The following is a 26,275-nucleotide window of genomic DNA, read 5'->3' on the forward strand; positions in this document are numbered from 1 at the left end:
CACTTGTACGGATTCTTGCTTTTCATGCTGTGATTTGCCAGGAGCCCTGTCTGCACAGCTGCAGTCACCATGACATTAAATATAGGTCACGTGGAAAACATTTGCTCTTTTTTTAATAGATCTTTATTGGAGTATAATTGCTTCACAATACTGTGTTAGTTTCTGTTGCACAACAAAGTGAATCAGCCATATGCATACACATGTCCCCATATCCCCTCCCTCTTGAGGCTCCCTCCCACCCTCCCTATCCCACCCCTCTTGGTCATCGCGAAGCACCGAACTGATCTCCCTGTGCTATGCTGCTGCTTCCCACCAGCCAACTGTTTTACATTCGGTAGTGTGTATATGTCGTTGCTACTCTCACTTCGCCCCAGCTTTGCCCTCCCACCCCATGTCATCAAGTCCGTTTTCTATGTCTACCTCTTTATTTCTGCCCTGCAACTAGGTTCATCAGTACCACTTTCTTTTTTTTTTCTTTTAGATTCCTTATATATGTGTTAGCATACGGTATTTGTTTTCTTCTTTCTGACTTACTTCACTGTGTATGACAGACTCTAGGTCCATCCACCTCACTGCATATAAGTCAGTTTCGTTAGAACATTTACTCTTAAAGAGAAGCGCAGGGTCAGCATTTGAACAATGTGACCACTGGCGGCTCAGAAATCACCCCAGGTCTTCTCTCGTTGGCGGAATTTGGTCTTCACGTCACAGAAGGGAGGAGAGGAGCACATTTCAAGTAGAAGGACGTGAAAATGGACACATTTTAAAAAGATTTTTTGTGGGTTTGTCAGGCTGGCTTCTTTAACTGATCTTAGTGGCCTAATAAGCAGAAGCTTCTTTCTCATCCATGTAGAAATGAGGTGACTCTCTTCCAGGTGGTAATTCGGGGATCCAGGCTGCTTCCCTCTTGTGTCTTTGCCACACCTGTTGTGGATCCCGAGTTGCCCTGCAGGGTGTCTCCATTCCAATCTGTGTGTGTGTGTGTGTGTGTGTGTGTGTGCATGCGTGCGCACGCACACGCACGCACGTGTGCATGCATCTGTCTGTCTGTCTGTATGTTACAGGCCTGGCTTGCATTTCTTCTGCTCACATTCTGTTGGCTACAGCTCAGTCAAATGGCCACACGTCCTTACGAGGAAAGCTGGGAAATGTATTCTGCTTGTGTCGCCTGGAAATGGAGGGCAGGGATTGGGTGATGAGCTATTAGTTTAGGCCAGTGCTTCTCAAATTTGAGCTGCATCAGAATCACCTGGAAGCTTCCTGGCCGCCCCACACCCCCACCCCACACCCCCACCCGTTTCTGATTCAGCAGGCCTTGGGTGGGGCCCAAGAATTTACGTTTCAGATAAGCTCCCAGGTGATGTTGATACTGCTGGGCGAGGAACCGCAATTTGAATAGTCCTGGTACAGGAGCACATTTTTGTGTCTTGATTTATCCATGCTAATCGTGGATACCAGAAGTATATCCTTATTATTGTGAGTCGAGAGATAGGGAAGGAGAGGGGTAAAAACGATAAATAGCCTTGGCCAGGACATTTGGAATGTTACAAATAATTAATGTTTCTTAGAGGAATTGGAGTTTTGGCGGGTTGAGACCTGGGTCGTCAGGTGCGCCTGCTCTGTGGGATGGGGATGAGGTGGGGCCTCTGTGGCCAGGCAAAGGTGCTTTCAGCCCAGCTAGCTCTGTTGGAGCAGGAAGCTTTGGAGAATAAAGTACCTAAGTGGGTACAGGAGAGATGACATGGAGCAAGCGACAAGGCGGGGGACTTGTGTGAGACTTGAAGGAGAGTTTGTGAGTGCTGGACTGAACCAGGTGTGGATTTGGACACGGACAAGTGGGACTTAGATTTTGAGTTTCTTTGAGTCTTGGTGCCTGTAAAATGGGGAATAATGATGGCTGTCTGTTGGTTACTATGAGAATCAATTAGGTCAGAAGTTTGTAAACTTTCTTGGTTCGTGGTGCTTAGAGGTTAAAAAAAATCCTACAGTTTCATTTATTATGAAAGCAGTCAGCTTTTTTTTTTTTTTTTTTTTTTGGGTTTGAGGGCCTCTCACTGTTGTGGCCTCTCCCGTTGCGGAGCACAGGCTCCGGACGCGCAGGCTCAGTGGCCGTGGCACATGGGCCCAGCCGCTCCGCGGCATGTGGGGTCCTCCCGGACCAGGGCACGAACCCGTGTCCCCTGCATCGGCAGGCAGACCCTCAACCACTGTGCCACCAGGGAAGCCCCAGCTTTTTTTTTTTTTATTATTATTAAAGCAGTCAGCTCCAAACAACTTCATGTACATTGATGTCCTAACAACTCAGTGGCCGTTTGAAAAAATAATCAACATAAATGTTTATGTTTCTACGTTATGAATATGTTTCTCCATTAAATAACTGCAAGTACTTGTTGATGGACTGTGTGTGCCTGCGGATTCTGCACAGCTTCTCTCAAACCTTGGGATCTTGTTGGCATCGCTGCCCTCTTCCTATTCCCTGTCGATGTTTCCTTGTTAACCCAGCAACTGTTGAAAACCCAGCTTTGCAAAGATGCTATGTCTTTGAAAGGAATACAGTGCAACGAGTATCGAAACTGTGAAAACTGCCTGAGTTGTTCGTATGCTTTATATCTGACCGATGTTGAACATCACTCTATGTCCCTCAAAAGTGTGACATATTTTCCACTGCCTCTGCAAGTTCACAGTGGCGACCCAGCTGCTTTGGTGCATGGGTTGAAGAGGGTGGAATTTGGTAGTTTTTTTCCCTTTCATTCATTCCTTGAATAAATATTAACTGAGCATCAGCGAGGTGTCAGGCACTGTCCGCCTCCAAACAGCGGAGAGTCTGGGGGGAACCAGACATCGAATCGGATAATCCTGCAAATGTAGACTCCGGATGAGACCAGGGCCATGAGGGATGAGTTCATAGTGAGAGCTTGTGGGAGGAAGACTTGACCTGGTCAGGAGACGCTTCCTCAAGTTGGTGGCACCTGAGTTGTTCCTGAAGTTACTGTGCAGTAAATAGGGGAGGGAACCACGTTCTAGCCACAGGGGTGGCAAGTATATCTCAAGCTGATGAAGAACTTGCTTCCTCCCACCCCCCAATTGCGCCGTGGTTGATTTGAGACTGGTATTGTGGCTTGTGTGCACCATGTGTGTCAGACAATGTCTGGACTCTTTCTTTAATGAGACAAACCTACTGACCGTGCAGTTGGATGCTGATGCAAAGCCCAATTGTGGGAAGAGTTTCGCTGTCATGGATTGGTCACAATCTGTATCACTTCGAGTAACTGCTCCACGTGGGGGAAACAGCATGAGCAAAGGGGTGGAAGGCAGCTGGGTGAGCCAGCATGGGTGGAGCAGAAAGTGAGAGGCTGGGAGAGTCAGCAGGGGCTGTGGTGAGCCTCTGGGTCCCAGGGGGCATGTGGGTCTCACATGAAGACAGCTCGTCCTGGTGGAGAAGGGGAAGTTGTCTTGATTGCTTCCTGGTGATAGATGGTGACGAGAAACAGGCCAGGTACTCGGCTACCAAGATTTGTTTGAGTGATTTAGGCAACTAGCAGTTTCCCTGTTTTCACCCTGAATGTAGACTCCAGTGGCATTACAGCCTCCCAGAGCGGAGGGAATTCTTGTCACTTTGTGTGAAAAGTGATCCATGGAAGGGCCCGCTGGAGGGTGCCCAGGGGGCTGTGTGAGCACCTCCAGTTGGCTGGATTGACCAGCTCTGGAGCTCAGGCCCCATACAGTGCCCAGGCTGTTGGCTGGAGTCTGTCCCAGCTTGCTGCTTCTGGGGTGTGAATTTCAGCTGTTCCTGTGAGGTCACATGGAGCCTGTTACCAGAGTCTGTGTCCCAATGCTTCCCTCTTCTTGACCATTCTGAGGCTTACGTATGAATGGGCATTGCACCGAATCCAGAATGGGCCTAGCCCTTGCCCTTGCCCGAGGGGCCATGACAAGTTCTGCTTTGACTTAAGAATTGGGTGCTCTCTCCTTACACGGGGATGACTTGTGTGGGTGCCTGGCAGGGACGTTTAGCTTCCAGCATCCTGGATTGGGAGCCTTGATGTCAGTTTAAGGATTATGTTCTTTTTCTTCTTTGCTTGGAGAGAAAACTGATGCACTGTGGTTTCTCCACACAGGTACTTTGTGCTGGATTTTGAGGCTGGTATCCTGCAGTATTTTGTGAATGAGCAAAGCAAACACCAGAAGCCCCGAGGGGCCCTGTCTCTGTCCGGCGCCATCGTGTCCCTGAGTGACGAAGGGCCCCATATGCTGGTTGTGTACTCTGCCAGTGGGGAGATGTACAAACTGAGAGGTACGTTCTTCTCCTGGGAACTTTTCAGACGGGCCTCCTGGGTTCACAGTTACCATGGTGATGGCTCTCTTGTTTTTAGATTTTTTTTTTAAAAAATCACCTTTAACAATTTGCCGGGTTGCGGACTCTGGTGACAGATGCTGCTTCTCCTACCCCTGGGGTGGGGAGAGGAGATGACATTAGGAAGTGTTTGTCCTAATTAACTGAGCAATTAAGGACAAACAAAAGGTGAGTGATCGCAAACCTGGCTGAGCCTTAGGACTTGGGCAGATTTTTCATATTAGCTCAGTATATATTTTCCTGGACCGTATACTGTCAATCTTTCTTCCAGTGCCCGTGGGGCTGTGATCTGAGCACAGGTCAAGCGTTTTAAGGGTCATGGTGTCCTCTGCTCAAAGTTTCTCTAGAACCAGCTCTTAGTAAAGGCCCCTTCACTTGTACTTTATTTAACCCATTGTGGCCCTAGAGCCTGGTGAAAAGCCAACTGGTATTATGTCCTGTTGTCCACTTTCTCCCCTTCTCTTTGCTTCTTGAAAGCTGAGGTCTGCTAAGCATTCTCCTTAGGTCTCGGGGGAGCCCAGCATTTGGCCAGAGCTGTAGGTCTTGCCGCCCCCGAGGCATATCCGCCTCGCAGGTTTTCTGATGGGCCAGAGTTGTCTGCAGCGGTGTGATTTGATCGCTAGATCATTCCTCCAGCATTCTGTCATGGGCACATTGCCGGAAAAATTGTCAGTCTTCTTCTAACAAAATAACAAAACCAAACCCCAAATGCACGTGTCTGCATGCTTCTGCATGTACACACACACACAGAGTCAGTTTGCTGATCTTCCTCCAAGCTTTGCTACCCAGAGGCGGGCTAAGCTGAGGTTCCTTTATTTTTATTTTTTGGCCACGCTGTGCAGCTTGTGGGATCTTAGTTCCCCAGCCAGGGATTGAACCTGGGCCTCTGGCTTTGGAAGTGCAGAGTCCTAACCACTGGACCACCAGGGAATTTCCCGAGGTTCTTTTATTATCAATATACAAGTCATATCTCAGGATCTATAAAACAATCCACAAACCTATGATATAAAATTGTCTATAGTTGAAGAAAGTTTTTTGTTTCTTGGGAACTGTGAGAAGATTCATATTCTCTTTGGAGATTCTCTTTCTGCCCTGCAAACCGGTTCATCTGTACCATTTTTCTGGGTTGCACATATATGCGTTAATATACGATATTTGTTTTTCTCTTTCTGACTTACTTCACTCTATATGACAGTCTCTACAAATGACCCAGTTTCGTTCCTTTTTGTGGCTGAGTAATATTCCGTTGTATATATGTACCACATCTTCTTTATCCATTCGTCTGCCTATGGGCATTCAGGTTGCTTCCATGACCTGGCTATTGTAAATAGTGCTGCAGTGAACATTGGGGTGCATGTGTCTTTTTGAATTATGGTTTTTCTCTGGGTGTATGCCCAGTAGTGGGATTTCCGGGTCATATGGTAATTCTATTTTTAGTTTTTTAAGGAACCTCCATACTGTTCTCCATAGTGGCTGTATCAATTTACATTCCCACCAACAGTGCAAGAAGGTTCCCTTTTCTCCACACCCTCTCCAGCATTTGCTGTTTGTAGATTTTCTGATGATGGCCATTCTGACCGGTGTGAGGTGATACCTCATTGTAGTTTTGATTTGCGTTTCTCTAATAATTAGTGATGTTGAGCAGGTTTTCATGTGCTTCTTGGCCATCTGTATGTCTTCTTTGGAGAAATGTCTATTTAGGTCTTCTGCCCATTTTTTGATTGAGTTGTTTTTTTTTTTTAATATTGAGCTGCATGAGCTGTTTATATATTTTGGAGATTAATCCATTGTCTGTTGATTCATTTGCAAATATTTTCTCCCATTCTGAGGGTTGTATTTTCATCTTTTTTGTAGTTTGCTTTGCTGTGCAAAAGCTTTTAAGTTTCATTAGGTCCCATTTGTTTATTTTTGTTTTTATTTCCATTACTCTAGGAGGTGAATCAAAAAAGATCTTGCTGTGATTTATGTCAAAGAGTGTTCTTCCTATGTTCTCCTAGTCTAAGAGTTTTATAGTGTCCAGTCTTATATTTAGGTCTCTAATCCATTTTGAGTTTATTTTTGTGTATGGTGTTAGGGAGTGTTCTAATTTCATTCTTTTACGTGTAGCTGTCCAGTTTTCCCAGAACCGCTTACTGAAGAGAATGTCTTTTCTCCATTGTATTTCCTTGCTTCCTTTGTCATAGATTAGTTGACCATAGGTGCATGGGTTTATCTCTGGGCTTTCGATCCTGTTCCATTGATCTATATTTCTGTTTTTGTGCCAGTACCATATTGTCTTGATTACTGTAGCTTCGTAGTATAGTCTGAAGTCAGGGAGTCTGATTCCTCCAGCTCCGTTTTTTTTCCCTCAAGACTGCTTTGGCTGTTTGGGGTCTTTTGTGTCTGCATACAAATTTTAAGATTTTTTTGTTCTAGTTCTGTACAAAATGCCATTGGTAATTTGATAGGGATTGCACTGAATCTGTTGATTTCTTTGGGTAGTATAGTCATTTTCACAATATTGATGCTTCCAATCCAGGAACATGGTATATCTCTCCATCTGTTGGTATCATCTTTAATTTCTTTCATCAGTGTCTTATAGTTTTCTGAGTACAGGTCTTTTACCTGCTTAGGTAGGTTTATTCCTAGGTATTTTATTCATTTTGTTGCAGTGGTGAATGGGGTTGTTTCCTTAATTTCTCTTTCTGATCTTTTGTTGTTAGAGTATAAGCAAGAGATTTCTGCGCTTTAATTTTGTATCCTGCAACCTTACCAAATTCATTGATTAGCTCTAGTAGTTTTCTGGTGGCATCTTTAGGATTCTCTATGAACAGTATCGTGTCATCTGCAAACAGTGACTTTTTCTTCTTCTTTTCCCATTTGTATTCCTTTTATTTCTTTTTCTTCTCTGGTTGCCGTGGCTAAGACTTCCAAACTATGTTGAATAATAGTGGTGAGTGTGGACATCCTTGTCTTGTTCCTGATCTTAGAGGAAATGCTTTCAGTTTTTCACCATTGAGAATGATGTTTGTTGTGGGTTTGTCATATATGGCCTTCATTATGTTGAGGTAGGTTCCCTCTATGCCCACTTCTGGAGAGTTTTTATGATAAGTTGGTGTTGAATTTTGTCAAAAGCTTTTTCTGCATCTATTGAGATGATCATATGGTCTTTATTCTTAATTTGTTAATATGGTGTATCACATTGATTGATTTGCGTATATTGAAGAATCCTTGCATCCCTGGGATAAATCCCACTTGATTGTGGTGTATGATCCTTTTAATGTGTTGTTGGATTCTGTTTGCTAGTATTTTGTTGAGGATTTTTGCATCTATGTTCATCAGTGATATTGGTCTGTAATTTTCTTTTTTTGTAGTGTCTTTGTCTGGTTTTGGTATCAGGGTGATGGTGGCCTCAAAGAATGAGTTTGGGGGTGTTCCTTCTGCAATTTTTTGGAAGAGTTTCAGAAGGATGGGTGTTAGCTCTTCTCTTTAGAGAAGATAGAATGTTTGATAGAATTCACCTGTGAAGCCATCTGGTCCTGGACTTTTGTTTGTTGCAAGATTTTTAGTCACTTTCAGTTTCATTGCTTGTGATTGGTCTGTTCATATTTTCTGTTTCTTCATGGTTCAGTCTTGGAAGGTTATACCTTTCTAAGAATTTGTCCATTTCTTCCAGGTTGTCCATTTTATTGGCATAGAGTTGCTTGTAGTAGTCTCGGGATGCTTTGTATTTCTGCGGTGTCTGTTTTAACTTCTTTGTTTTCATTTCTAATTTTATTGATTCGAGTCCTCTCCCTCTTTTTCTTGATGAGTCTGGCTAATGGTTTATCAATTTTGTTTATCTTCTCAAAGAACCAGCTTTTAGTTTTATTGATCTTTGCTATTGTTTTCTTTGTTTCTATTTCATTCATTTCTGTTCTGATCTTTATGATTTCTTTCCTTCTACTAACTTTGGGTTTTGTTTGTTCTTCTTTCTCTAGTTCCTTTAGGTGTAAGGTTAGTTTGTTCATTTGAGATTTTTCTTGTTTCTTGAGGTAGGCTTGTATTGCTGTAAACCCGCCTGTGGTTTCTAAAATGACACGAACCCGTACAAAAGAACAGCCCAACCAATTAACCATTTGAGCCATCTCATTTTGCCTTTTAGTTGTTATTCTCTGGGTTATTAAACCCCAAGTTTTTTTTTTTAAGGGTTGTTTTAATAGCAAACATAAAAGTTTTATTATCTGCATGAACTAATCACAAGAGCTAAATTTAGCTTAAACTTACCCACTACAGCAGAGGGAGGACACATTTCTGCCTCTTTCTGGTTGGTCTTTGGTCCATCCCAAAGAATCTGGGCATTGGTTTTCTCATGTCACATCTCGCTACATGTAGAGATGAATCTTGCTGTTAATAGACGAACAGCTTTAGGAATGTTTTTGGTGCAGAGCCTTTGGGTACTGCTGCAAACCAGCAATTCTTCATGTTCCTAAGGAAAATGGCTCTAGTTTCTGCAGAATCCTTTTATTCTTTGGAAGTAGGGTTCACCTGGTCTTACGCTGGTCTGCACTTCCAGATTTCTTCACCAGAAGTTCAAGCTGAAGTTGGGTTTTACTGACGGATGACAGAGGCTCATTTTTGTAAATGATACAAATTTCTAGGGGAATTATTTTGTTTTCTGCAGAGTCAACATTTATGCAGTAAATATTCTGTTAAAATATTTATGCAGTGAGTTATGCAATTAAATTAACTTGGATTTTTTTAGAACCTGTTATGTGTCCATGACCTTTTAAGAAAATAATTTTATATATTTGAGAGATGGGGGTGTAGATTGTGGATGATTGTGACTATGCAAGTGGCTGGTATCGTAATGTCTCTTTGGGGGGCATTTGAGGGTCTGTAAGTCAACATTTTGCACCTTTTTCTGTTCAGTCATAATAAGAACCCTTGAGAACATATATTAAAATGGTAATTCAACTGAACGCTAATTTTGTAAAGGCTGATGACTCCACGTTACAACTCCGATAGTTAACAAAGGGGGCCTCAAACACTGCACTTTGATCCTCCTTTTAGCCACATGTGGTAGAGGCATTAAAAATAATCATGTTTTCTCTTCCCTGCTGCTTTTTAAAGAAGTAGAAATGACTTTTTCAGAAGAGTTTTAAAAATTGGCCAAATTGTTCTCATAACAGACATTTCCGAATAAGTTTTTTTTTTTTTTTTTGCGATATGTGGGCCTCTCACCGTCGTGGCCTTGCCCGTTGCCGGACGCGCAAGCTCAGCGGCCATGGCCCACGGGCCCAGCCGCTCCACGGCACGTGGGATCCTCCCGGACCGGGGCACGAACCCGCATCCCCTGCATCGGCAGGCAGACTCCCAACCACTGCGCCACCAGGGAGGCCCATAAGTTAAGTTTTTAATGTGGTTTAAGAGGGAATTTTTTTGTCACTTCTTCAGGGAAACCTTCATTAAGCACCTGTCATAGGACTATATTAGGTGCCCCCACTGTGTACTACACAGTAAAGCAAAGTGTTTTAACAAAGCATATTTGCAGCCACTTAGATAATGCCCCACTGAAAAAGAAATTCCACCTCTAACTCCCTTCTAATGACAAGAAACTTACTTTATTCAGTGTTGTTCTGTTTGAAGTTTCTGAGTTGGTATTTATAATTTGAAAAGAGAGAATTAAAAAAATATGTTAGGGGCAATAAAAATGCTACAATGTGGATGAACCTGAAAGACATTAAGTAAAAGAAGACAGGCACATACTGCATGGGAGCATTCATATGGAATGTCTAGAATAGGCAAATCTATGAGACAGAAAGCAGATTAGTGGTTGCCTAGGGATGGGAAAGGGGGTGGGGAGAGAGATGGGAAGTGACTGCTGATGGGTGGAGGATTCTTTGGGGGATACTGAAAATGTTCTAAACCAAGATTATGGTCATGTTGTACTATTCTGTAAATATACTAGAAATCACTTAATATTAAAAACAGGTGAATTTTATGTATGTAAATTCTATCTCAAAGCTGTTAAAAGATCTGTTAGAAATTAAAAAAAAGAGAAGGAATATAAGTGTATTGATTACTTCTGGAGAAATTGGTCTGTAATGTGTTCAAGTGATTCCATCCAGGAAGATGGAATTCTGAAAATCCCTTTAGGTTTCTCAAAACTTTTTAGATTTCTTAAAAAAAGAAAATAAAAAAGGATTTTTGATTGAGATTTGGTGTCATCACATTTTTGGCATGAGTACCATCTGCATTTGCCTTTCGCTCCTTCATTCCCAGGCCCCCAACCCCTCAGGTGCGTGTAGAAATGGGTTGGGTGTGTTTTGGCTCAAGTGCTCCAAGCCTTTCTTTCTCTATTTTAGCTGCTGATGCAAAAGAGAAACAGTTCTGGGTGACTCAGCTTCGAGCTTGTGCCAAATACCACATGGAGATGAATTCTAAGGTAAGTCACTGCGGGGTGGGGTGGAGCGGGTGCGTTGCATCTGCTGGGATCAGCCTTCAGCCCAGTGATTGGCTTCTTGGGGGAAGCTGTTTTCCATAGTATGTTTAAAGTTCTCCACCGTCGAGTAATTCATACTTGTCCTGTGACATTTACATTTAAAGCCAAGAGAAAGGTGGGAGGATTTGCTTGTAGGTAGAGTGAAGGGGCATGCAGACACTTTATTGGAACTGATTCTGGAAAGACACTTCTGTGTCTTTCTGTGTTGTCCATTTAGGCAGCTGGTAACTGGTCTGCGGAGAAGCTTGAGCAGATGGTGTCATTGTGGCGGTGGCAGAGGAGTCAGATTTACTGTTCACGAAGACTTGTTGTCACAGACCCTTAAATAAAACGAGACCCCAGCTCGACGAAGCACTCTGTAAGGTGCTTCTGCGTCTAAGTGTGTCAGAATGTTCTCAGGTAGTTTGGCATCCATGTATGAATTAGCTTCTCCTCAGGATTCAGTCTGAGATCTTGGTACAGATGTGCAGGGGATAGGAGATGGGAGGTAGGCATTTTTCATGGATTATTTGGAGGATCTCCTATCCTTAAATACAGGAAATAAGTAAGTCAGACAGAGAAAGCCAAATACTATTTGTTATCGCTTATATGTAGAATCTAAAAAAAATAATACAAATGAATGCATATACAGGCATTCTTTTTCTGTATTCCATGTATCTGTTAGGAAGACCCACACTTCAGACTTCTTAGGCTTCCATTTCCTGTAACCTATCTGCTGTCTTGCTCAGGGAGGACATGGAAATGTCTTGCTTGGTTATACCTCCCTGTTCTGCTTCCAAATACAACCTGAAATGATTTCTTCACAATGATTTTGTTTATTTTTTTCTTTCTGGAGGCATCTTCTCTCCTTGACTCGCTTACGACAGTTGCACTCACTGTAATGCCCCTCTTGATTTGCTCCAAATGTGGTCTTTCATCATAGGTAGGGCCCCACTCCTTTATTAAAAAATTTATTTTATTGAAGTCTAGTTGATTTACAATGTTGTGGTAATTGTCCTGTACAGCAAAGTGACTCAGTTATACATATGTATATATTCTTTTTCATATTCTTTTCCATGATGGTTTATCCCAGGATATTGGATATAGTTCCCTGTGCTCTACAGTAGGACCCTGTTGTTTATCCATTCTGTGTATATCAGTTTGCATCTGTTAATCCCAAACTCCCAGTCCATCCCTCCTCCCCCACCCCTCTCCCTTGGCAACCACAAGTCTATTCTCTGTGTCTCTGAGTCTGTTTCTGCTTTATAGATAAGTTCATTTATGTCGTATTTTAGATTCCACATATAAGTGATATCATATGGTATTTGTCTTTCTTTTTCTGATTTACTTCATTTAGTATGATCATCTCTAGGTCCATCCATGTTGCTGCACGTGGCATTGGTCCATTCTTTTTTATGGCTGAGTAGTATTCCATTGTATATATGTGCCACATCTTCTTTATCCATTCATCTGTTGATGGACACTTAGGTTGTTTCCATGTCTTGGCTATTGTGAAAAGTGCTGCTATGAACATAGGGGTGCACATGTCTTTTTGAATTATAGTTTTGTCTGCATATATGGGTAGGGCCCCACTTCTAAAGCTTTTTTCCCTCTGGCCTGGTTTATTTTCCAGGAATTATGGTAGGAGTTCTGGACATTACATCAGTATTTTATAAACACCTAGGCAGGGCAGTATAAAATTGTTTTCTTTTTATATGTATTGTTTTACTTTTTATAAAATAGAACAGAAGGGGATCAAATAAAAAGGACGTATCTTCACCTGTTGCCATAGGTGCTCATTGGAGATGACTGCTCTTTGGTACATCAGCCTAGTAAATTTAGGCGTACGTTAGTGTGTATGTGTATGTGTCTGTAGCTCTACATTTGTTTTTTACACAAATGGATCGTTTCACGCACACTGTTCTATCCTTTGAGTTTTTTACACTTACTAATGTATCTTGGAGATTTTTCCCTGTTGGACATCTAGATCTACTACACTCCTGTTAGGATGACCAGATGCTGTGCTAAGGGGTGGATGTCCGTGCTTTATTTGAGTCCTTCACTGACAGACGTTTAATTTGATTGTGGTTGTTATACATGGTGCTATAATAAACATCTTTGGACACACATCTTCTGGTACCTCTAGGTGTGTATATATATGAATCTATACCAGCGGAAGTACTGGGTTATAGAATAGAACATGAAAGGTGGATTCGCTTGTGGGGTTGACTCGTATACTAAGTTCACAAAGTCTCTTCTACTTTTAAGTCTACTTCTGCCAAGTCTCTTCGGATGCTAATTGGGCGTTTCAGCCCCTAAAAGGTGAACGTGTGACAGGAGGGGATGATTATTGCTGCCTCTGGAGGTTAAGTCTCCAGCCAACCCCACGATGGGGAGAGAGGCAGTGGGGTTCAAACTCGGGGGGGGGGGCGCCCAGGGCCCCCTTTCGGCTCAGCTGCCTCCTTTCTGACTGGCGCCCCCATCCCCACCACAAACATAACTCCTGTTGCGAGTTCACTGCTGACAGCTTGTGAAGGCATTTTTTTTCCCGTAATGGAAGTAGCATTGTTTTTAAAAAATTGCGAACATCACCTGTACGCAATGCAAAACATTCAGAAGATAGGAAAGTATAAAGAAGGAAAAAAATCACCCCAAATCCCAGCCCCAGACCTAATCTCTGATGATACTGTTTGAGCGTGCATCCTTCCAGAGCCTTATCTGTGTAGAGAAATAGCAACAGAAAGAGGTCACATGACCCCACGTGGGGTCCATCCTTCCAGTCTTTTCCATACAAGCATGGGGGTGTGTGGACTATTTCTGGGAATCAGAAGGCTTGTCTGTTGTGGGGAGGTATGGGTGGGGAATTCTGTCAGGCTGTGTGTTATGCCTTGTGTGAAGAGTAAGGAGATGTGTAGCTGCTGCTTAATTGGTTCTCCCAGGAAACTCGGTTTCTGATGACGAATGACTACAGCTTTCCTGACTGTCTGCCGCCCTGGGGTGTGAGCCAGAGGGCTTTGGAGAGGTGCTTAGCTGTCTTGGCTGCGCGGCATCACGGCAGGGAAGCACCTGCCACCGGGACCAACCCAGTGGTGTCTGTGGAATCTGAAACCACGTGGTTGTGAGGGACTTCAGATGTCATCCAGTCCTGACCCCACCGCATCCCACCATCCTCACAGAAGCGCGTACCGGAATATTTATGGTCATGATGAAAACATGTGGGCTGATTCTCTCAAAACAGTCCCTGGTTTTATTCACCTAGAGGGGGCACTGCTGGTACCTCACTGAGTGAATGCTAACAATTTGGGGAGTCATCTAACAAATGATGTCGAATACCTCTCTTTTATGACTAAACAAATTTAGAACAGTTTGGAATAGCTCAGAAGGAATGATTAAAAAGTGGGAAGGGATCCCAAACTCCCTCTGTTCCTTGTGTCTAAAAACAGTAGCTATAAGGAATAGGACAAGAGGTAGGTCCTAAAACTGTGTGGTCCAATGTGGAGGCCATGGGGCACGGGAGGCTGTCCAAACTGAAATTATTTGAAATTAAATTTGAAATTCAGTTTCTCGGTCATGCTTAACCACATCTCAGGTGCTCAGGGGCCATGCTTGGCTGATGCCTGCCGTAGTGGACAGCACAGGGTTAGAACATCTTCCGTCATCACAGAAGGTTCTGTTGGAAAGTGCTGATAAAGCTTCCATTACGGCTTCATGGTTTCTAAGGAGGGACTTGCCAGTGTCCGGTTTAATCTCCTCTTGCGCCATGGACAGTGTTTTGCTTTCTTTAAATCTGAAAAGGCTGACTGGTGCTTCCCACCCGTCTGTCCTTCCTTCTGGGTTTCCCCTGCATCCTTCCGGTGAGGAGTTCTGGTCTGTGCCACAGCCTTGGCGTTGAACATCCTGCTTACTGTTACTTCTCCCGTGGCCTCATCTGTGCAACAGGGACCCTGACCTTACTCGTCTGAAGTTAGGAACTGGTGTTCTCATGTGGTCAGATTCTACTACATGCTTACTGCGCTACAGCTGTTTGCCAAGAAAACTAGTTTGAGGTGTTTTTTTAAAACTTTTATTTGCATTTTTTTTTTGCAGAATTTATTCTCAGGCCATAAGTTTTTGTTTCTTCAGTTTCTTCTGGGGTATCTTTTTCTTCTGTGCAACCTCCTTTCCTGGTTTAGGGACAATCTGCTCTTTTTTTTTTTTTTTTTTTTTTTTTGCGGTACGCGGGCCTCTCACTGCTGTGGCCTCTCCCGCTGCGGAGCTTAGGCTCCGGACACGCAGCCTCAGTGGCCATGGCTCACGGGCTCAGCCATTCCGCGGCATGTGGGATCTTCCTGGACCGGGGCATGAACCCATGTCCTCTGCATCGGCAGGCGGACTCTCAACCACTGAGCCACCAGTGAAGCCCCAATCTGCTCTTTTTCAGTGAAGATCATCTCAGTGTGGCCGGGAGAGCTCATGCACAAGTTGATTGGACTATGAGCTCTGCTAAGTCCTGAGCCGCATTTTGGGAGCTGTATTCACCTGAATGTGCTCACTGATCGGGGGATCTACATCTAGGCCCTAAAGGTCAGCATCCCTCTCTGCATTTTTGAGCATGTGCAGTAAAAATTCAGCACTCTTTTGGGGCCATCGACCGTGCATCCAGCCCCACTGTTTGGCCTAAGCACACCTACTAACTTCACCACTGGAATGATGGAATGGCACCCATCGCTTCTGTAAAGGGACATCCTTCAGATACTCGGCGGCTTTTTGGATGTGCATACCTTTTATGGCCTGGGCAGTTTCACGAGTGTTCTTAGAATGAACAGGAAGATTTGAACCTCTTGTTTTGCATGATTTTGTGAGGTTTTCTGGGTCAAGTGAACAGCAAACCATTTTCAGAGGTCACCTCAAGGCTGCTTACTGGAAAAGCAAGTTCGAGCTTCTGTGAGCAGCAGAGGAGCAAGGGCAGGTTGCCAGTGGGGCTGCTCCCTGGCTCACACAGCCTTTGCTAGCACCCGCTTCCTAAGACAAAAGTCCAGAGCTTTACTTTGGCGATGCCAGGCGATGCCTTACCTTACATGCCAGGTCCGGTTTCTCCACCTTCACTCTCGGGCACCCGTTGTGTTCCAGATACATGGCACACTGTGTACTTTTCCTGCGTTTGTGCTGTTCGCTGGGCTAGGAGTGCCTTTCCCTCTCCGTCCTTCCTGGGGCGAATACCCATGTGGTCTTCAAGGCTCGTAGAGTTCTGTGATGCCTTCCTGACCTGCCTGCTCAAGAGTGGATCTGCTCTCTCCTGTGCTCCCGTTTATACCAGGACACACCTGTATGACAGCACTTTTCATGGTGTGTGTGTGCGTGTGTGCACACGTGTCAGCCCTCAAGGCTGACTGTGTCCTTACGCCCAGGACTGTAGGGAAATCATAGCTGTCTCCTCCATACCTGCCACTGTCATGACAAGTCGCGATGGATATAAAGCATTTGAAGCAATAAATGTCAGCCCTGCTTCCTCTTCCTCACTCCTTCCTGTGTGTGTTAGTAACAGTAGTATTAGTAGTGGTAGTGGTGCTGGATTTGGGTTCCCTAAACTATACCCAAGTTATCATATTTTAATTTTCATTGAATACTGTTGTATTTTATATTAGATCAAGTACTTAAGGATTCTATGTAGAGAGAGCTCTGAGCTTCCTGCAGCCAAAAATCAATCAGGAGTAATTTCAAACAAAATGTATCCTGACTTTTTTTTTTTAATTGAAGAAAACAGCAATCAAAAGGAACACATTTTGGGGAAAGGAAATAATAACAAATGGTCTCTATCAACACATTTCTACATGGCAGATACTAAGAGAGGTGCTTTCTTGGATGATCTTAGGTGTGTCTCACAACAGCCCTACGAGGCAGGTACAACTATGGCTGCATTGTTTTGTTTGTTTTTTTAACATCTTTATTGGAGTGTAATTTTTTTTTAAGATGTTGGCGGTAGGAGTTTATTAATTAATTAATTTTTGCTGTGTTGGGTCTTCGTTTCTGTGCGAGGGCTTTCTCTAGTTGTGGCAAGCGGGGGCCACTCTTCATTGCGGTGCGCGGGCCTCTCACTATCGCGGCCTCTCTTGTTGCGGAGCACAGGCTCCAGGCGCGCAGGCCCAGTAGTTGTGGCTCACGGGCCCAGTTGCTCCGCGGCATGCGGGATCCTCCCAGACCAGGGCTCGAACCCGTGTCCCCTGCATTGGCAGGCGGACTCTCAACCACTGCGCCACCAGGGAAACCCTATTGGAGTATAATTGATGACTGTGTTTTATAGGTGAGGATGGAAAGAATAAGTAATATGCCTGCCCATGCCCGCATAGCTAGCAAGGGCTGCCATCTCTTTAAAAAGATTTGAGATATAATTCACAAGCCGTAGAATTTACCCTTTAAAAGTGTACAATTCAGTGGTTTTTAGTGTATTCACAAAGTTGTGCAACCATCAGCACTGTCTCGTCCCAGAATCTTCGATCACCCTCGAAAGAAACCCCTCCTGTGCCCATCAGCAGTCCCTCCTCATCCCTCACCCACCTCCTCTCCCAACCCCTGCCAATCCCAAACCACTGCCTCTGAGAAGTTGCCTATTCTGGACATTTCATGTAAATGGAATCATTATGTGGTCTTTTGTGTCGGGCTGATTTCACTTAGCATAATGTTTCCAAGCTTCCTCCATGTTGTAGCATGAATCAGTACCTCATTCCTTTTTATGGCTGGATAATCCCATTGTATGGATATGCCACGTTTTTATTTTTATTTTTTGCCTTGGCCGTGCGGCATCTTAGTTCCCCGACCAGGGATCGAACCCGTGCCTCCTGCAGTGGAAGCACGGAGTCCTAACCACTGGACTGCCAGGGAAGTCCTCATGATACGCCACCTTTTTTTTATCCATTCATCAGTTGATGGATATTCGGCTTACTTTCACTTTTTTGTTATTGTGAATGATGCTGCTATGAACATTTGTGCACACGTTTTTGTGTGAATGTATTTTCTCATTTCTTTCGGGTATATACCTAGGAGTGGAATTGCTGGGTCACATGGTAACTCTGTTTAACTTTTGGAGGAGCTGCTCTTTTCCAAAGTAGCTGTGCCATTTTACATGCTCAGTGAATGAGGGTTCCAGTTTTCCTACATCTTTGTTAACACTTGATCTTGTCAGTTTTTGATTATAGCCATCCTAGTGGGTATGAAGTTGTATCTCATTGTGGTTTCGATTTGCATTTCCCTAGTGACTAATGATTTGGGGCATCTCTTCATGTTCTTATTGGCCATTCATGTATCTTCTTTGGAAAAATGTCTACTTAAATCCTTTGTCATTATTTATCTATTTATTTTTAATTGTTGAATTGTGAGAGTTCTTGATATATTCTGGGAACTAGACACTTACCAGATACATGGTTTACAGATATTTTCTCCCATTCTGTGGCTTGTCTCTTCACTTTTCTCATCTTTTTTGACATAAGCAAAAATTGTGAGGACAAATGGGACATCTGGTATAATGGAGTGGGGATTGGAGTCAAAAGACCTGGTTTCTGGCTGTGCCTGGACCACTCACAGCAACTAACTAGTCTTGTTGTCTAGAGTAACTTAATCTCTCTTAACCTCTGTAAGTGGGGCAAAATAATGGGCATCAACCATACAGGATGGTTTTTAGGATGAAATGACATTAAGTACTTCACAAACATCAGTTCTTTTTATAGCACGAACTCTTCCAGCTCTGCCAGAACATCTGTGTTGACAGGTAACTTGGTTGTAGAGCTGGGTTCCACCTGAAGATGGATCACTCAGGACTAGAGGCTAAGAACCTCCTCCAAAACCTGATTGTAATGACGCTTTCCCCGACAAGGTTGGCTAGACTGCCCAAAGGATTATATTCCCCATGCATCAGAAAGTTCGAGAATAATCCCGACTGAACCAGTTTGGCTGAACCAGTTTTTCATATTGTGTGGCCAGTGGTTCCAGTCTCATTTTCTGAGGCTGTGGGGTGGCCCGCCACCTGCTTCACAACCCGTCCTCTAGTGCCACTTGGGACAAGTTACTCTCTGAGCCTCAGTGCCTCATTTATGAAAGGGGGATGACAGTTATCGATGTGAACATCGAACTGTGGGTTGTGGTGAGGTTTCAGTGAGTTAACGTCTGTCATCTCTTACTGTAGAGCCAGATGCTGAGTTAGTTTCCATAAGGGGTGCTGGGCTGGCAGGAGGACCCTGCCAAGTTGGACCTCATGAGGCAATCTCCCTGGGAAAAGGGCAGGACCAGACTGCCCAAGATTGTATGCTCGGCTTGCAGCACGGGTTATTTCTGATAAATGAGTCTCTAAGATAATCAGAAGAGAAATTTTTTTTTCTGGGTGCACCACACAGCTTGCGGGATCTTAGTTGCCCAACCAGAGATGGAACCCGGGTCCACGGCAGTGAAAGCGCCGAGTCCTATCCACTGGATCGCCAGGGAATTCCCAGAAGAGAAATTTTTTACCTGTTTAAATAGCCAACATTAAAATAGATGAAAAGTTTAAGGGGAGAAAAGGGTGGAGAAGGTGTACCATTGTGGAAGCAGTCAACCAGTCAAAACAAACAACAGACAGAGCAAATAGAGATACACACCACACACAGTCTTTGAAAGGAAACGTAAGGGCCTTGTAACAGTGGTTGCCCCTGGGAGGGAAGGGGGAAACTGGGGATTTAGAGTTGAAAGAAAGTAGGGGTTTAGCTGTACCCTTTGATACTTTTTGAAATTTTCATGTTATGCATTGACATATACACACATAGTAGTTACTCAAATGGTTAACATTTAACTTTGTAAAATTTTTCCTTTTTAAAAAGCATGGCTGAGGCTGTTTGGCAGAGTGCTGTGCTCTCTCAGGCTGCTGTCAGGTTGGCCCTTTATCTGCAGACAGAAGCTCTTCCCCAGTCACTGATTAACCTGCTTCTCTTTATATTCTCTCCTTGAAGGTCTTAAAACCAAATGTCCTTAAAGATATTCAATAATTCCAGATTCCTGCCAATTCAGATGAAGCTTCTAGTCTTGTTTCTCAAAATTGATTTAACTTGATACGGTTTGGGGTGTTTAAACTTTAATGCTCTTTGGGGGAAGTGTTCCTTCCCCCGCCCCTTATTTGAATCGAACAGTGAAGTGTGAAAGTGGCTCCCGCTTTCAGCTGAAGCCTTCCGTGCTGGGACGATTGGCTGAGGATCAGGGATCCTGCATCCGGGTGTGGGGTTCTGTGAGCAGAGCTTCTCCACTGGAGGTTGAAGGGGGTTTGTGCTGCCTACCGGACAACATTTTTAGAAATTGCCTGTGTCTCAAAAAAATTCAGCTCATCCTTCTTACTGTACAATATACTAGCCCGATTTAATATTTTAAATGTGTTTTATTTCTTTACCCAAATTGTTGGGTAAAAATCAAGATATTTGGGACTTCCCTGGTGGCACAGTGGTTGAGAATCCGCCTGCCAATGCAGGGGACACGGGTTCGAGCCCTGGTCCAGGAAGATCCCACATCCCGTGGAGCAACTAAGCCCGTGCACTACAGCTATGGAGCCTGAGCTCTAGAGCCTGCAAGCCACAACTGCTGAAGCCCACAGGCCTAGAGTCCATGCTCCACAATAAGAGAAGACTCTGCAGTGAGAAGCCCGTGCACCGCAACGAAGAGTAGCCCCCGCTTGCCGCAAGCAGAGAAAGCCCATGCGCAGCAACAAAGACCCAACGCAGCCAAAAATAAATAAATAAATTAATTAATTTTAAAAAAAAAAGCAAGATGTTCATCTCCCACTGAGACCCTCAGGTAAAAAGTGCCCCAGGTTGAGAAGCAGAGCATCCCAGGGTCCTGTCTGTGTTCCTAAGTGGGAAGTCTTTGGGGGAATCTCATATGATGGGTTTGAGCTTCCTAAACACTCCCAGTAAGTAAAGCTGGACAAGCCCATCGGAGGATTTACTCTTCTTGGCTCCGTCTTCCTGTTTTCTGTTGTTGGGCAATTTTACTTTCATGTTATGTTGAGCGCAGTGCCATTTTTCTTCTAGAATTTTTCACAGATAATTACCTTTTGGGTACTTAAAACTAAGTGTAAAACATCACTCTCTGAAACACACCATCAAATTAAGTAAATAAAACACAATTTAAAAACAGTCTTTATTAAAACGATAGTTTGGGGAGTTTTTATTGCCTTAATAAAGTGCAATAATTTTGCATACATTCTCGAGCATAATTTTAAAATTAGGCTGCCTGCCTTGCCCAAAAGGGAAGTGTTAGTGCTACCAAGGAGGATGATCTTAGGCCAAGGGGACCTTCAGATTTTTAAAATTTTTTAGGAAAAAATAAGGGTACAGTTTTGATTCAGTTGAATTCATTTATTCCACCTTTTATCTGTGTGTGTGTGTGTGTGTGTGTATATATATATATATATATATATATATATATATATAGGGCTTTGTTCTAGAATAAGTAGTTGAGTTGCTGTTTCTGTCTAGAATATTGGTGGGTGGTTTTATATTGTGAGGCCTCTTTGAGAAGTTTTGATTGGAGGCAGGATAAACAAGTCTTGGTCTGAGGACATTTCCTACACTTCATCGTAGGCAAGTATGAATAGGGCTTTGTTAGAATAAGTAGTTGAGTTGCTGTTTCTGTCTAGAATATTGGTGGGTGGTTTTATATTGTGAGGCCTCTTTGAGAAGTTTTGATTGGAGGCAGGATAAACAAGTCTTGGTCTGAGGACATTTCCTACACTTCATCGTAGGCAAGTATGAATGAACACACTAAGGACAGGAGAATCCAGGCATACATTTGGGGTCAGCTGTTCACGGTCTGGTCACCGTTTTGCTGACATTGGGAGAGACGTTTAGAAGGAGGCCAGCTTGGGAAGAGTATTCAACAAACCCTGAGTGCTTGGGTGCCATGACATTCTGGCTCTGGGGACATGATGATTCCATGGAGAGTGGCTACATGGAGCTTACACTTTTTGGGGGAAGACAGTCAACAGATAGGTACTGTCAGGTAGCCATAAGTTCTAGAAGAAATAACAAGGTCAGAGTCTAGAAAACAATTGAAGGTTTTAAGGTATTCCTACTCAAAAATATATCCCATGTATGCTGTATTCTTTAAAAATGTCAGTATCTTGAAAGATCAAGAAGGCTGTGGAAATATTCCAGATTAAATGAGCCTAGAGACGTGACAACTCAATACAATACCTGACCTTAAACTGGATTTGAGCCTGTATTGACAAAATTAGGTAATGGATCGTGGGCTAGATAAAGGTAGCTGATAAATGTTTTGTGGTTATGTAAGGAAATATCCTTGTTTTTAGGAAAGACACCCTGAAGTAGTTAATATTTAAGGGCAAAAGGCCATGATGCATGTAACCCTCACTCAAATGGTTTAGGAAAAAATTTTAATATGTCTTATAATTACACTTGTGTGTGTGTGCACGTGTGTGCACGTGCGTGCAGCCGTGTACTGGGGAGAGAAAAGAGAGGGAACAAATGATAAACGGGATAAAATGGTAATTGGTGAAACTGACTAAAGGGTACACAGGAGTTTTTCTTTTGGTGTGTGCAACTTTAAGTTTGAAATTATTTCCCTGTAAAAAAATTTTAAAAAATCAGGTATAGTCTAACACTTTTGAAAACAAGATCCTATTCTTAAAAAAAACATACATTCCTTGGGAGACATTTTTTATAAATCATTTATATATTAGTATGACTTTTTCATTCTTTTTTTTTTGGCTGCGCTGTACGGCATGTGGGATCTTCTTTCCCCAACCGGGGATCGAACCCGCGCCCCCTGCAGTAGAAGCATAGAGGCTTAAACATTAGACCACCAGGGAAGTCCCATTTTTCATTCCTTTTTTCTTTTATTTTTAATATTAGTATGACTTTTAAAGAAAGTAATTTTTCACTTGCTATTATCTAGCTGAGACTAGCCACCAAGGAGCTTGGTGGTTTTCTGAGAATTAAAGATAATTTGGGGAAAGGAGGCATGTTAGGGTCATTGCAGTCAGGCTAGCATGGAGAACTGGTTAGAATGCTGGGCTTTGAAGAGCAGGGAGGATGATGAGTTATGGGTGACGGAGACTTAGAAACGAGGCGGGGGGGCAAGCCAGTGATAAACTACCCCCGACTGAAGGTGGGCAACCTCTCTAGCCCTTTCTATGTGTAACTTTGGCATTTATCTTTAAAAAAAAAATTTTTTTTTATTGAGATACAATTTACATACCATGAAAGAAGGTTGTGGATGACCAATAATAGTGATATTTTATTTTTTAAAACTTTTTATTTTCTATTGGAGTATAGTTGATTAGCAATGTAGTGTTAGTTTCAGGTGTATAGCAAAGTGATTCAGTTATACATATACATGCATCTATTCTTTTTCAGATTCTTTTCCCATTTAGGTTATTACAGATTATTGAGCAGAGTTCCATGTGCTATACAGTAGGTCCTTGTTGGTTATCCATTTTATTTTTATTATTACTATTTTTTACATAAGTTTATTTTATTTATTTATTTTTGGCTGCTTTGGGTCTTCGTTGCTGCACACGGGCTTTCTCTAGTTGCAGCAAGCGGGGGCTACCCTTCATTGCAGTGCACGGGCTTCTCCTTGCGGCGGCTTCTCTTGTTGTGGAGCACAGGCTCTAGGCACGCGGGCTCAGTAGTTGTGGCTCGTGGGCTCTAGAGTGCAGGCTCAGTAGTTGTGGCACACGGGCTTAGTGGCTCCGCGGCATGTGGGATCTTCCCAGACCAGGGCTCGAACCCGTGTCCCCTGCATTGGCAGGTGGATTCTTAACCACTGTGCCACCAGGGAAGCCCTCCATTTTAAATATAGTAGTGTGTACATGTCAATCCCAAACTCCCTAACTATCCTTCCCTACCGCCCTTCCCCCCAAGTAACCATAAATTCGTTCTCTAAGTCTGTGAGTCTATTTCAATAACAATATTTTATATCAGTGTATTGTAATATATAAAATTATTATGCCAGTCGCTATCACAGCTGATCAAAATGGTAGGCACGGGGGTAAGTACTTTAATAGACATTATTTCATTTATTCTTTAAAAGATGCTTACAAGGTCGTTTTAGTTTCCTAAAAGAGAACGAGGATAACAAAAGCCTGAGAGATTATAAATAACTCCCTTGGGTCACATATCTGGTAAAGGGCTGGATTTTGAACCCACGTCTCTGATACCCTGAAACCAGTGGACGAGGCTGCCTCGCCGTGTCCAGGACCGCTGCTGCAGGAATTGGGCTGGCAGGGTGAGCAGAGATGTTTTACTTGTCTCTGGTACCTAGAAACAGAACACGGGGTACTTCTTGAAATGTGGCAGAAGAAGGTTGATACTTCTCAGCCCAAGAAGGGAAGAAAGATTTTGTAAGTAATAGATCTTTAATGTGTTAATGTAAGGAAATGAAAATACTTGGCAAGTTAATTGAGTGGTTTTGGGTTAGTATCAGTGGAGTCAGTTCTGGGCTGGACCACTCCATTTACCCACCCACCCATCGGACTTGGGTCCTCGGGTGACTGTCTAACACTGATCTGTAGTTTTTTGGTTCTGCCAGGCACCTACACCCCCAACCTCTCTTGCCTGTGCTGCAGGTTTGATGATCCTATTTCTCTACCACAAACTTTACCCTCATCATCTTCTACTCTTAGCTGCTTTTTTTTCTGGCCACTCTGTGTGGCATGCGGGATCTTAGTTCCCCGACCGGGGATTGAACCTGTGCCCCCTGCAGTGGACGCATGGAGTCTTAACCACTGCACCGCCAGGGAAGTCCCATACTCTTAGCTGCTTTTAAAGCCACCCCCCCCCCAGACTCCTTGACACCCATCTGGAGAGGTTATGATGAAGCCCACTGGAGTTAGGACACAGGGGTGTTTTCTGTGAACCCTGAGTTCCATTAGTAGGTTGGCATCTGCCTTCAGGATCTCTCTTCCCTCTGAACCCTCCTTGGCCGGGTCGGCAGCTGATGCTGATACCTGTATTTAAGGTATTTCTTTTTCGTTCATCTACTTGGCAGCTTCTCTTTATGGCATCTTCTTTTTTTTTTTTTTTTTTTTGCGGTACATGGGCCTCTCACTGCTGTGGCCTCTCCCGTTGCGGAGCACAGGCTCCGGCCGCGCAGGCTCAGCGGCCATGGCTCACGGGCCCAGCCGCTCCACGGCATGTGGGATCTTCCCGGACCGGGGCATGAACCCGTGTCCCCTGCATCGGCAGGCAGACTCTCAACCACTGCGCCACCAGGAAAGCCCTATGGCATCTTCTTTTTATCCCCCTTCAGCCCTGCTACTTGGCAGGCCTGCATACCTCTTTGGATTCCAAAGCTCTTTCCTTTGTGCACTAGAAAACAGGCATTTATTAACCACCTACTGTGTGTATTAGACTCTCCCTGGTGCTCTCTCCTTTACAGCTTATAGCATAGAAGCTCGAAGTTCCTAGATCCTCATCATGTATTGAGGTAAAAAGCAAGAATGACAACAGGAAACTGTTTTTGTCCCACGGAAATAGTTTGTTCAGATGCCACGAGAACATGTTCTTCCCTCATAATAACAGTGATAAGTGGTGCCCTGTAGTTGCTAAGTTCCTTCTGTGCAAATCATGTGGTACCAGGGTTTCTCAGCCTCAGCATTGTCGCCATCCTTGGCTGCATCATTCTTCGCTGTGAGGGGTGTCCTGAGCGTCGTAGGACACTCAGCAGCATCCCAGGCCTCCACCCACTAGATGCTAGAAGCACCCTCACCACCAGTTGTAACTCCCAAAAAACTCTCCGGACTCTGCAAATGCTTCTTGTTGGGAGAGGGGGGTTTGGGGGGGCACCACCCCTAGTTGAGAACTATTGCCTCGTATAATTCTCACAACAGTCCTATGAGGTAGGTGTCATCTCCATTTCACAGGTGAGGAAACTGAGGCTCAGGAGGTCCAGTGGCCCCAGGGTTAGGACATGACAGAGGGGAGATCAGAAGCCATCCCCGCACCTTTGCTTCTTCATGTGAGCCTCTTTTGGACCCAGGGCTGCTGGGAAACTGCTTCAGTGGACAGGGAGCGGCCAGGCCAGCGGGGCTGCTGTGCACTTGAGCCTTTGCTTTTGGGAGAGGCCTCGCTCTCTTGCCAGGTGTGAGACGGCTCATCCGTCACGTCTTGAGATTCCTGGGCCGCGCCCCCCGCCCCCTACCCCGTGAGGGATGCAGCGAGGAACTGAGAGAGATTTTAGCAGTGGAGCAAGGATGCACTCACTGTCCTCCTCCACCGAGCTGGTCCCCAGGCCCAGCCGTAAAATGAAGGGGACCCCACATTTTGCAGCCTTGGACCCACTTAGCCAGGATTCTGCACGAATCTGAGAAGAGGCGGTGGCACCTGGCACATGTTTCTGAAGTTTAATTTCCCCCACGCACTGCGCTGCACTGATGGACAGATAAAAGACACAGTGTTTGCTGGAGGCTGAAGCTTGACGGCCTGTGTGTGAGCTGTGCTGGGCACTGGCTGGGAGCTCTGGGCCTC

General features: G+C 44.1%; 1 protein-coding gene and 1 non-coding gene across 3 annotated transcripts in view; one reads left to right on the plus strand and one right to left on the minus strand.

Annotated features, from left to right (window-relative positions):
• Positions 1-26,275, plus strand: part of OSBPL10 (oxysterol binding protein like 10) — a 297,869-nt gene that overhangs the window by 93,931 nt on the left and 177,663 nt on the right. For both annotated transcript variants that reach the window (XM_007449637.1, XM_007449636.1), the window contains exons 2-3: positions 4,119-4,294; positions 10,681-10,760. In XM_007449637.1, the coding sequence (XP_007449699.1) occupies positions 4,119-4,294; positions 10,681-10,760 (256 nt within the window). The remainder of the gene's footprint in view (positions 1-4,118; positions 4,295-10,680; positions 10,761-26,275) is intronic.
• Positions 5,212-5,284, minus strand: TRNAW-CCA (transfer RNA tryptophan (anticodon CCA)). Its single transcript has one exon. It is a non-coding gene; the product is annotated as a tRNA-Trp (tRNA).

This window comes from Lipotes vexillifer, unplaced genomic scaffold (assembly GCF_000442215.2).
Source record: "Lipotes vexillifer unplaced genomic scaffold, Lipotes_vexillifer_v1.1 scaffold536, whole genome shotgun sequence".
Lineage (NCBI taxonomy): Eukaryota > Metazoa > Chordata > Mammalia > Artiodactyla > Lipotidae > Lipotes > Lipotes vexillifer.